The 12608-nt window shown below is 41.7% G+C and overlaps 2 protein-coding genes across 2 annotated transcripts; one reads left to right on the forward strand and one right to left on the reverse strand.

Annotated features, from left to right (window-relative positions):
* Positions 1–722: 722 nt before the first annotated feature.
* scpep1 (serine carboxypeptidase 1) lies at positions 723–6174 on the reverse strand. Its single transcript, XM_084571506.1, has 13 exons — positions 6044–6174; positions 5697–5836; positions 4274–4363; positions 4008–4163; positions 3828–3902; positions 3446–3518; positions 3252–3289; positions 3029–3157; positions 2060–2144; positions 1802–1915; positions 1547–1684; positions 1238–1401; positions 723–1107 (listed from the first exon to the last, which is right to left on the reverse strand). Exons 1-13 carry the CDS (start codon positions 6102–6104, stop codon positions 1051–1053), a joined length of 1320 nt encoding a protein of 439 aa, XP_084427632.1. The 5' UTR covers positions 6105–6174; the 3' UTR covers positions 723–1050.
* Positions 6175–8124: 1950 nt separating this feature from the next.
* Positions 8125–12455, forward strand: coil (coilin p80; the record flags this gene model as incomplete). Its single annotated transcript, XM_084571189.1, has 7 exons — positions 8125–8375; positions 8791–9802; positions 10257–10346; positions 10498–10545; positions 10659–10728; positions 10962–11050; positions 12041–12455. The coding sequence occupies 7 exons, from the start codon at positions 8125–8127 to the stop codon at positions 12086–12088; spliced, it is 1608 nt and encodes a 535-aa protein (XP_084427315.1). The 3' UTR covers positions 12089–12455.
* Positions 12456–12608: the final 153 nt, after the last annotated feature.

Here is a 12608-nt window from a genome sequence, read left to right on the forward strand (position 1 = left end):
ACCTATCTAGATATCTAGAACATGCAGTGGTTAGTATTTTCAACCTCCAGTCAAATTAACAAATATGGAGATTAATACGAGTCAGATGATCAAAATAAAGACTAATAGGGCAGTAGAAAATCTTTGTGTATAATGAATTGTAACATAAAAGTGCATTACATATTCTGTATAAAGATGGACGGAGGAACTGCTCCTCAAAAGTGAAGCCAAAACGAGTAGAGCTCCACCTGGTGACTGGCTGCAGTATAGGTCATAAGCTCCACCCCCTCCATGTTAGTGGATGGGACTTGGGCCAAATTATAACATTAAAATACGTGTCAAATTTTTCCAATAATGGTTTCAGTCATTATAGGTAGTTAATATAATGCTGATGCATGTTCAAAGTGCCAATTACTTGGATAGGTTTCGTTTTAGGTAGATTATTTTTGAAAATTATTTTTAAAACTCTCACGGTCTCACAGGACTGCTTTACGGAGTGGTTGGCATGGCAACTGGTAGTCGCCATTATGTAACATCCAGTTTCTATAGCGTCAAATAACTAAGTGTATAATCTAATGTTTCTTTGTAACTGGTGGAGGTAGAGCAGAGCGCAGTGTTAATTAAATGAAATGCGAGTGAGTCTGGTGAACGTGTTGTGCAGACTCTGATTCCAAAACCGCAAGATGGCGCTGCCCATATACCCGGGAAAATAGCGCCAGTTTGGCCAGTGCAAGGAAGTGGCAAGACGTTGTCCATAACTATACATTATATGGTTCAGACCATGCATACCATTTCAAGACTAAAAGACTGTTTTCTGTATTTCTCAAGTAGCCTATGCAAATGAAACAAATGGCTTATTTCAATGGCTTGCTATTGTACCAGAGAACAGGTCTACGCAGCATTTAGTAAAAAAGAAACATGTATTTTATTGGGTTTATGGCAGAAATTGACACAACGTGCTGCAATCAAAAGTGAACTGTGATTCTGAAGTTTGGTTTAACAGCAAATTAAAAAAAAAAAGTCATGATTGTCAGAGCCATTCCAGCTGGCATCAGTGTGGGTGGATCAGTCCTACTGCGTGATCATCTTGAGCATCTGCAAGGCCATCGGTCCCTGGTCTGAGGGAATCTGAGACAACAGGAACAATACAATTACATTTCTATATTCAAACATACATTCTACAGTTTTTAGAACTTGTGTTATTCTACCTCCAACGTCATTATCCAATTCTTTAGTATTATGCCAACTAGTGTCTTACCATGTGACCTGCTTTGAGGATCCAGTAGAAGGCAAAGTTCTTGTAAGTCTTATAGAAAGCACCAGTAACCCCCGCAGAGGCAGGGTCATCAATGGGGGTCCACCTCAGCTTGTTAAAACTTGGAATCCCCTCCCATTTCAGCCGCTTCACCCACAGCTCCTGACCTGTGAGATGAAGCAGCGATGCATGTTTCAGAGGACTTCAGTCTTGGCCCAGGAAGGATTAGGTGTACAAAACGGGTCTTGTGTTTCATCATCAGTCATATATCGATCATTGGCCTAGAAGGTAGCATGCTGCTGAACAAATTACCCATCGTGTCCACGATGAGATCGAGCTGTCCGTTGTAGACTGTGACATTGACTCCAGCAGTCAACAACTGGTCGACTATGTCCACCACTGGCTTCATAAAGTCTCCGGCCATGTAGCTGAATACATCTTCTGCCTGGCCTGAACACAAAGCAAAGACAGAAGAGACATTATGTATGAAGTGGAGGGAGGTTACAATTTCAACGTGTATAGCGTGTGAAATTAAAACAAGGACGGTCTAGTTTCAAGATACGGTACCTCCCCAGGTGACATTCGAGGGGATGTTGCCCAGTTTCTTCCTTATTGCTCCGTTCATCAGCTCACTCAACGACTGTCTGTGGAGTGGATGAATGTGGCGGTACATCAGCTGTGCTGGTGGGGGGGGGGAAAAAAAAAAAAAAAAAAAAAGTCTGCGTGTTGAAATCTAACATTTAGATATAAATTAATTTCATCTCCCAAAACCCAGATGCTTAAATTTGTTAAACTGGGCGTTATTATTCCCTCACGGTGCCTTACAGAGGTAGTCATCCCTTGCAGAAGAGCGGCGCTCCTCGTCAGGCTCCTGGGTGAGGATGTTGTAGAAGTTGACTCCATTGGTGTTCTAATAGGAAAAACAAAAATAATACAACTGATTTGTACCGACAGACCATAGCAGAAGTCATACTTTTAAGCTAGGGTGTTTACATTTGACATAAACAGAGGCGAGAAACTCTGTATGCTAGCAGCCAGTCGACTTAGCCTAGCATAATTACTGAAAATTGGGAAAACTTCTGGCCTGGCTGAGTCCAAAGGTGTCAAAACCCACCCCCCCAACCGCTCTAAACATCAATAATTACCACAGGATATCCTTTGTAGAAAAAAAAGTAAAATATACAGTCCAGACTTCATGCTCAGCTAAGCTAACCTCTAGGTGTAGTTTCCCGTTTGTCTAGAAAGCTTTAATATTTCCCCAAAACTATTCCTTTAGCATCAAGAAAGTCAAATAAATAAATAAAAAACAACACTTCCTGATTATACATTGCCACTGGAGAGTTTTTAATGTGAAAAATCAGAGTGGAAAAATGCAGCCTTTCATCAACGTTAGCTTAAGTAGCATTAGCATTATTCCTCCACCGACCAGTCAAGCTGCGGTCTACATCCTTGTCTGTCCAGACTTTGAATCGATTCATACTGTGAAATTATGACGTCAAAGTGAAGCCAACATTTGGCCTTTACATACAAAATGTCATAGCATCATTATTGAATTTTATTAGATATTTATGAGGAATGCCATCATAATTAACACTTAGCATGTTGAGTAAAGACTAGCGACCTTTGAACACCAAACTGTAACCAATTAATGCAACTGGATATTTGCACCATGTTTAAAGAAAGTCCCTCAAACCCCTCCGGAAATTCTGTGTTCGACTTATGGGGGGTGCGTTTTGTGAACACTTTCCAGAAATTTTAACCACAGTTGTTCTTGGGATATCGTGTTGCACCAACCTGCTCCACCACCTGCTCAGTCACAGACCACAGCTCAGTGGCTTTACTGAACTGCTGCTGCTCCACGGCTTGCTTCACCGCCTCCGCTGCTTTGTTGACATCTGCCAGGCCGTAATCATCCAGCAGCGACTGCAAAAAAAAATAAAATAAAAAATAAAATGGAAGTTTAACTCCAAACTAACAACAGGGGACATTTGTCTTGTGTAGGTTTTATGTTACTTACAGTAGTGTAGAGGTAAGGTCCCCATGTCATGACAGAGTCTGTGGATGGATCAGAAGTTATATACCGACTAGATCATGCTCTAAGGGAAAGTCTGTGCTCCATAAACCAGATGTTCAGCATTACAGTTCGGCCGTTTATGTTAAGGAACATGAACAAACGTTGGACTACGGATTTTAAAACTGGATGATACCAACCTAGTGGGGAAATCCATGAGTCCCCAAGTGCCACACCACGAAAATTGCATTTCACACTTCCTTGGGTAATGGCCTGAGAAAAGAAAACAGCAAACACATTGATTGAAACATCACACTTTAGATTAATTGCCAAACGTCCCTTTTCTGTTCAGTCCAAACTTTAAAATGTTCCAATGTATTACTGCCAATTCTCTAGAGGAAAAAAAAAAAGCCTTTGCTAGCTGTATGACTGTTCTTTCAGTCACATATAAATCACTTCCTTATTCCACTGTATGACAGGTTTTTCACATTGGGACTTTCCGGTGTCTGCAAGCTCACGTGGACATGAATGCAATTCTAAAAACAAACGTTTGCTCCGAGACTCCAAAAGCGGTCAGCTCACCTTGTTGAGCTCCAGTGAAATAGCAGCTGCCATCTTCCCTCCATAGGACTCAGAGAAGATGTAGAAGGGGATACTCTGCAAAGAATCAAACGATCAGTCTGAATTTATCATTAAAGCACGTGCTGTACAGGACACTTTAATAAAACTGTTGGCACATATTATTTTTTTGTACTGGTATACCTGGAACTCAGCCCTCTGTGAAAAGAAGTGTTTAAGCAGCACGAGCATGTCTGAGGCCACAGTGGCCACGTCGGTAGCGTACGCGTCTGGCCTGTCGGTGTAGCTGAAGCCGGTCCCCACGGGGTTGTCTACAAACAACACACTTGCAGCCTGGACCTAAAAAATTTAATTCATAAACACACACACATATATACAGAAATCAGAGTGCCGTCCTTTATTTTACCGCTACTTGTTTAATACTGCCACCTTCTTCAAAACCATCTTACCCAGCTTGTCTTTCTGGGATTAAGATCCCTGTCCAAGGGTCCGATCTCCTCAAAGTTGCCAAACCCACTTCCAGAGCCTCCTGGTCCACCCTAAAGGCACACGGATGAACCTCTTTGTAAAGTTCAAATATTATTTAAATAACAACAAATGTGATCTTTATTACTGTACATGCATTTATCGAGCAGTATTTTCAGAGATTATTATGCAAGGCTGCTAAATGACTTATTGGGAAAGCTGAGCACGCAAAAGATATTACATAATAATTGTAGTTGGTGTTTACTCTAGATGAATGGTTTAATCTTTAAACTTTTATCAGGAGGTTGGTCAGTTCCCCTGCTGCAGTTACGAATAGAAGCAACACTGTTGTTACTCATTCGGTCATGGGGTTAGGGTTGAGGGAAAAACAAAAGCAACACCCAGGCATTTCCAAATGTGCTGACTTTGAATTTTTTTTTAGATGAACTAAAGATTTAGACGGACTAAAGGTCCAAGAGATGGCCTCCTCAGTTCTAAATGACTGCCGCTGAGTTTAGGTTTTTCTACTGTAACGTCTTTGAGTGGTGCATGCTTCAACTTCACATGACAACCCAATACTATCTTGCAATTAGAGGAAGTTGTTCAACTTAATGTTGGTGCCGTCTTCTTTTTCCAGGGCTAATGGCTGTCCAACAACCCACTAGAGGCCATAGATTTTCCAGACTCAGCATGTGAATGGAAGTGAAACTGCTTCTTGAGGAGAAACACTAAGATGTAATTGACTGCAACTACTGTTTACTGTAGTACTTATATATTTTTTTTACTACTGGGTGCAGGTACAACAATACATTTCACTGTGCATTGTACTATGTATAACTGTGCATGTGACAAATAAAACCTATCTATCTATCTCTGTCTACTGATTTTTTTGCAGCTTACCGTCTTCTCCGGCTAATATATGAACGGTGCCCTTCTCAAAAGAAAAATCCTTTGGATCCTCGAGGTCGCTCACCTGTGTCCAACTCAGGTGACCAGTGGGTCATTAAAACACTCTTGTCATGTGAGTTTCAGGTGCGCACCACCCATATTATATTTATATTAGATTCAGACTTCATCGTCATTGCAACGTGTTCAAGGCAACGAAATGCAACGTCCAACCAGAAGTTTCAGATAAAAACCTAAACTCCACGGGTCATTTAGGACTGGGGAAGCTGTTTGGATGAGTGGTTAACTGAAGTGGAGAATAAAACCAGATGACTAGTGACAGATTAAGGCTAAAACATGGGCATTTCCCATACCCCATGCCCTCAGTTTATAAAGCTTGACTTGTTCTCAATCAAAGGTTGAAAGAAAAACATGACATCTTGAAGGGTGTCAGTACAGGATGCAAAAAGACAGCGACACACTGATTGATTCTCCGTGTCATTAACAGTGACTGGATCCTACCTGCAGCCACATGACCAGAGGCAGATCCTGATACTGGGCGGACTGACTGTCAGCATAGTAAAGCCACCAAAACATATGGGCCCCGTCTCTCACTTCCACATAGTCCCAGGCTTCTTTGCCCGCCAGGGGAGTGGAGAGCCCTGCGCAGAAATCAGTTTCAGTCGGCGTTAAGTTGCAGAGTCACAATAATTATCAAATCACCAGAGCAGCGAACGCATCATGATCAGCATGACCAAAGTTACTTTCGATTTGCGGTCACTGCGTCAAAACATGAGGTAACGGGAACACTAGATAAAGATTACATTTAAGGTATAATATCCTAACTTGATATTTATTCTAAATCATACCTTTGTTGAAGATGGTGGCGAGTAGAAACAACAAACCGGAGGCTGTTTGAAAACGTCCCATTGTTGAAGCGCTGCAGCTAACTTTGCTCTGGGCTCAGACCATTGACTGTATATAGGTTCAGAGAAGAAATCACATGACCACACCCGGGATCAGCTGACTACCTTTTTTTTTTTTTTTTTTGCAGGAATAAAGTAAATAACGCATGGATAATAGATGAGAAGCAGAATTAATAAACCTATAAGTGAGTTTTTAGTTGTGAGAAATCGTTTTCTATTAATGTTTAATGGTTTAATTATAAGATTCCTTCCTATTGATGGGACACATGTTCCGTCTTCGCTGTAATGTGACATCTACCCATAGAAATAAACACCTACCTCCGTGCCAACAGGGGGCAGTGTTGTAAATTAAGGGGCACTTACAACCCCAAACCGCGTGTATCCAAGACTTCCGTAGAAAATTGTTCATACAAAATAAAAGCTTAGAAAATGGATTTTGACCACATACTAATGAATGTACTCTGTTATAAATGGAACTGTTGGAAATTAATATTTAATATACAGCAACATGGAAATATGTTTTTCGAATTGAGAGTTATGTGATGCATTTACTGCGCATTATCATCCCCAATACCACTGCTGTTTATTCTGCATTTGCTGCTCCTAATTTGAATTGTACATGATGTACTGAATGAAATGACTGGGAGTTGTTCATTTAGTTTTCATTAATAATAAAGTAGTTGCTTTTATATAGCTGCTAAATAGCTCAGTTGTTTAAAGTGATGCCTAATTTAGACCGTGGTTAGACCGTTTGAGACACAGGTGACAAATAGGTAGATGTTTGCTTTGGTGAAACCTCAGGCACAGCTCCAGTCACTTCAACTCTTTTCTCATTCTGATGACTGACACTTTTGTCAATGCTCCACTCTCAGCATGACGTGTGAACCAATTATATACGTTTGTCTCACAAGTGCTTGAGTAACACTTTCACAGCAACGTGATAATAACGTAGCTTGCCACACTAACCAAGTTGTCGCTTTTGCCACTTGTAGCGTGAACGCAGCGTTGGTTGTAAATGAGGCAGAGTCAGGCCCTGCCAAGATGGCCACGGCTGAAACCACTCACGCTGAACCTCAAAATTGACCTTCAGGATGTTTTAACCATAGACATACATAGACGCCTCATTGAGCACTGGACCGTACGCCAACGCCGCAGCCATATTGGAGGAGGCAGCTCTGTCCCACCAATACGAATTAATGAAATGAACTTTACTAAGCGTCTTCTACAAAGTACTATAGGCATTTACACATTCACACACGAACGTATATATTCAGGAAACCGACAGGATCCAAAAACAACGTCTGCAACATTCTGAGTAGTTAATGTTACAGACGTTGTTTTTGGTTCCTATCGGTTCCCTGAATATATATGTTCGTGTGTGAATGTGTAAATGAGAGGCATTAACTTACAGCACTTTGTAGAAGATGCTTAATACAGTTCACTCCACTGACTCGTATTGGTTCGCAGGACGGAGCTGCCTCCTATATGGCGGCGACGTTGACGTATCGCAACAACGGGCCAACCCGCTCAATGAGGCGTCTATGTCTATGGTTTTAACCACCTTTATGATAAGAAAAGGGATGGATTGCCTCTTTGAAACATTAGACAGAAGCCGTCACAAAAGTGCAGTGCTAGATACTGATGTGTCATTCGCGAACGAGCCAGCTCTAAGAGGCAGTTCTTTGTAGCAAAGAGCCGAAATAAAATGCATTAAAACAAGGGTTTTGTGAATTCAGTGCAACACAAAACATTAAAAATTGCTAAATTAGACTAAAATAGAAGGGTCCCACTCCCATTGATACTAAATGTATAGCCATTAGGGAGCCGTGAGAGCGAGTCTTTTAAGGGAGCCGAGCCAAAAGAGCCGAACCTCCCATCACTAGAGCTAGAAACAACCACCACTACTCGCCCTCAAACTCCCAGGCCTCTATAAATAGCGACACTCTTATTTTGAAAACCTCAAGCGGAAGTATTTTCCTGCCGGGGGAAACTCGAGCAGTGTGTTTTGCGTTTTGGTAGCCGTCATGGCTGCGCACAGCTCCAGCTTCATCCGTGTGCGTTTGTACTTTGACTACCCGCCGCCGGCTGTCGTCGACTGCCGCATGTGCTGGCTGCTCGTGGACCTGAACACGTGTCGCGTGGTGGCGGACCTGGAGAGCATCATCAGGGAGAAGTTTGAGTTCGGCCGCAGGAGCATCCTCAGCCTGTTCCTAGAGGACTACTACCTGCCGCACACGGAGAGCATCTATGTGGTGCGGGACAACGACAGAATCAGGTGCGCATGCTCTGTTAGTTAGGAACAAGTAAAAGTCAGGACGGTGTCATCTGATTTTCAAAACGAAACATTATCTCTATAGACGCTTTCAAAGCAAATCCAGTGAAGCCCAGATTGACCATGTGCTGTGAACATATCACTGAATGTATCACTGAAAACATTTCAGGATCTGGTTCTCATAAGATCTGCAAACATGGGCCTGTTCAGTCCCGGTATTAACATAATCCAGGGTGACATGATCTCAAGTGGACAACCTTAATTTCAGGTGTAATCTAACTTGGCATTCTTATAAGAATTTGAATCTGGTAACAGAGATAAAAGAAATGTCGTGCAGGGTTCATTGCCGTGCAGGGGATTTAAAAGTGGACACTACTTTCTGGCTCGACTCATACTGAATCGTGTTTCTTTTTCTCAGGGTGAAGGTTGATTCTGTCGCTCAGGTGAATGGACACGACGGCGGTCCGGATACAGCAACAGAAAACTGCAGGAAAAGACAGAGAGTCCCAGAGGAGGACGGGACGGGCGAACACGAAGTGAGCGTGGAACGGAAGAAAAAGAAGAAGAAAAAAATTGAAGAGAGCACGACGGAGGTTGCCAAGCCGGTGCAGAGTGACGACAGAAGTAAGAAGTCTCAAGTAAAGCACGCAGAGGAGAAGAAGAAGAAGAAAAGGAAGAAGAAGGATGCGGAGAAAAACTGCCCTGCTGCCGCTCCAGATCCAGCTCCCTCTCCCAAAAAAACACCGGCCACTGTCAACCAGGCAGTTAAAAGCAGCAAGAAGCCCCAAGTGACACAAGCAAAAGCACAGAAAGCCTCCTCTTCGGATTCCAGTAGTAGCAGCAGTAGTGAGGAAGATAAAGCTCCCAAAAAACCTGCATCCAAAAAACCCGCCTCCATCCCTACTGCTCCTAAGGCCCCCTCAAATTTGAAACCAGCTCAGAAAAAATCACAGCCTCCTCCTTCATCGTCATCATCTTCAGACTCCTCCTCTGATGAGGCCACCAGTTTTAAAATCCATCCGAAAAACAAACCAGTAACACTCAACGCTCCCAAATCTCCTTCAGTCCTGCAGTCCACAAACTGTGCTCAAAAACAGGCTGCTAGCACCGTCCCACCTCCTCGTGACAAGGGGGTCGAGTCCCGCGACTCAGACAGCGAAGAGGAGATCCAGCTAGTTATCAAACGGCCGCTGCCGCAGCCTGCCCTGGGAGGTCAGTTCCCTTGGCGCGGCCGCGGAAGAGGAAACGCCAGGTGGGGTGGTGGTGGTGGTGGTGGTGGTGGTGGTGGTCCTGCAGAGAGGGGCAGGGGTAGGGGTGCAGGTAGAGGGAACATCAGAGGGAACGGTGGCAGCTTTGAGCCCTGCTATAATGGAGCCAGGGAGTCGTCTTACCACGCGGATTCGGCAACCAACTTGTCAGTGGTCCTCCAGGTTTGTCTGCTTCTGTCTTCACCATTTACACATGTGACGACAAATTTATATGACTTAATATACACTGCTTTGTAGTTAAAGGGACAATACTTGATTTCTATTCCTAACTGTATGTTTAAGGTTGATTTCATTGACCATTTTTAAAGCCCTGTCCTTCCTAACCCCCCACCTGGTAATTGCACTAGTGCTACTACTAGTTCTAGCAATGCATTTCAAAAAATGACCTTTGAACATCAGAGAAATCCAAAGCTTTAATGTGTCTTGTTATGATTGCTACTCCCTCACTGGATAATTTCTTTTCTGGACAAGGCTAGCAAGCTATCGGCTACATAAATTATCCATAAAGCTGTGCGACTAAATCTTTTGTGCCATTATATTACCTGTCCATTATGAGATGCTCTGTATGACATGACATCAATATAATCATGCTTTGTGTGTGTTTCTCTGTACGCAGAATAAAACTGAAAGTGCTCCAAAACAGGACTACAGCTCCATGCCCCTGTTAGCCGCCCCTCCACAGGTGGGGCAGAAGATTGCGTTCAAGGTGAGCTCACGCTATAGTCCCAGAATACACTATATACAAAATTATATGCTCGCAGAATCAGACCTTTACATTTTTGGTACCACATCCTTTAGAAACTACTCTTTGTCAAATTGTAAGCTTTGTTTCTCTAACTTTATTCTTTTGTGTTCAGTTGCTGGAGCTAACTGAGAACTACACCCCAGAGGTATCTGAATATAAGGTGAGATAAGATATTTAAAATGCATAAAATGTTTACATTTTCCTGCTGCTGGATGAATTAAGTCTGAGCAATTCATTAATTATTCGTACCAAACATGGTTTTATATGTTGTAGGAGGGAAAGATGGTGAGCTTTGACCCAACCACCAAACAGATTGAGATTGAACTTCTTAATGCCTGTCAAGGTAAGAATTTAAATTCCTAGTTCATATTTAATATGTCCAGATGTAAATGATTGTTTTTCTTTATTCAGTGTAAAACTAGATGTTCTGTTTTAGGATAGTTTTCAGTGATAATGACCTGTTTGAAAGAACTGGAAACTTTCTGAGCTTATGTCGAGACAAAGCTTATGTTTAAACAAAATTGACTTACTTAACATACATTTGTGGTTATTCCCAAATTGCTGCTTCTCTCCCAGCTCCTGTAGAACCGGGCAAGTTTGACTTAGTCTATCAGAACGCAGACGGCTCAGAGAGCGTGGAGTACACTGTGTCCAGAGGATCTTGGGTAAGCCTTAGTGTGAAGCTGTTATTTTATTGATGACCCCTTAATACAACAATTCTTATAACTGGATAATCTGTAGTGTCCCAAATGGAGGTTCCATCTGATTCCCTGCCAAAGATAAGGACTGGTCTCATTTCTCTGAGATTAAAGGTGCATTTTTAAAATTTTGTCCACCAGGGGGCAAAAATGTTCTGGTGAACGTGTAAGCAGACAGTTTACACATTAAGCAGAGATTCAACAAGAATGGCATTTGCGTGGAGTCAAGTTTATGTCCAACTGATGAATTTTAACTCTGTTAAACTCTAGTTGGTCTCCGCCAACTCCTGAGTGAAATACTGGGATATTTAGTAGTGACATGCTTTGCTGTGTTCATCGGCTAGTTGCTAACTTTGTCGTTGGTATGTTGATGAGCAAGTAGTGCACACTTGTCTTCCCAGAAGAACATTTTTATATTAATACAGTGGAGGATAGTCACCCTAAATAACCAAGAAAGGCAAAGGAAGTTTTGATTATTTTTAATAAAAAAAGGGGCAATAAGTACACAAATGACACTACTACCAGTGATTTCATATAAATGTCATTCAATTTTTAATTTGCTTTTTTTAAAAAAAGGAAGTGTTTAGCAACCTTTCAAGTAAATTGAACAGTTCAAGCTCATCCCGTGCCTTATAATATCATAGGTTGTGTTGTGTCTGGGTCCCAGTAATTCTGTCTTTTCCATCCCTCGCCCAAACTACACAAGGGCGGGGATTGACAAAAACAGCTGCATATGCAGAAAGTTGTAATTGTTGTTATTTGGGTGCCATTTTATTTTATGGGATTGTTCCGTATCCATACGGATCTCGTGTCGTTCTTGATGGAATAATAATTCATTCATTCATTCACCTTCTATACCCGTTTAGTCCTGTTAAGGGTCACGGGGGTCTGCTGGTGCCTATCCCAGCTGCCCGGAATAATAATAATTTAAGTAATATATTCACTTTCCTTCTACAGGTGACAGAAAGGTGGGAGTCTCTACTGGAACCAAGATTGATTATTTAAGTCTGACCAAAAATGTGAATTTATACATTTGTACACCTAGTTTAACTGAATTTGCCTTTTATGAAATTAACTTAATTTTAAGACCCTTGATTAAGTTTAATTGGGAATCACTTCTGTACATGGTTGGCTATGATTATGGCTCTCTGTCGTTTTAAATAAGTTTTCACTTTGGATATGAGTTCCTACATGGTATGCAAAAATGCTATAGTTTTTTTTACCTTTAAATTGGATTTAGGTGTGTAAGGCAGTTTTTAATATGTTGTTCCACGACGAGGATGCAATGGTTTTATGTTCTGTACAAAAATGTGACTGTTATCAGTCTTGTAATAACTGTTTTTTCTAATAAAACGCTGCAATCTCTTCTTTGACTTTACAGCAATAAATATAATGTCTTATCCCAGTATATCGCATTTTGCACAGTTGTATATCAGAATCAGGAAACAGATCCTGATATACAACTGTATACACTATATGCAGAAATTCAGAAAAATGCTCAGGAAAAGTGGATGTTAATAAAACA

The sequence above is a fragment of the Chelon labrosus genome (assembly GCF_963514085.1).
Source record: "Chelon labrosus genome assembly, chromosome: 21".
In the NCBI taxonomy this organism is placed as follows: domain Eukaryota; kingdom Metazoa; phylum Chordata; class Actinopteri; order Mugiliformes; family Mugilidae; genus Chelon; species Chelon labrosus.

What these genes read in the sequence shown, in the direction of transcription:
- scpep1 (XM_084571506.1), bottom strand. Translation starts at nt 6,104, where the DNA reads ATGGGACGTTTTCAAACAGCCTCCGGTTTGTTGTTTCTACTCGCCACC. An exon ending in CACAGAGGGCTGAGTTCCAG is followed by an intron (nt 3,903 to 4,007) that starts GTATACCAGTAC and finishes GATTCTTTGCAG; the next exon opens with AGTATCCCCTTCTACATCTT. An exon ending in CTGAGCAGGTGGTGGAGCAG is followed by an intron (nt 2,145 to 3,028) that starts GTTGGTGCAACA and finishes TTTTCCTATTAG; the next exon opens with AACACCAATGGAGTCAACTT.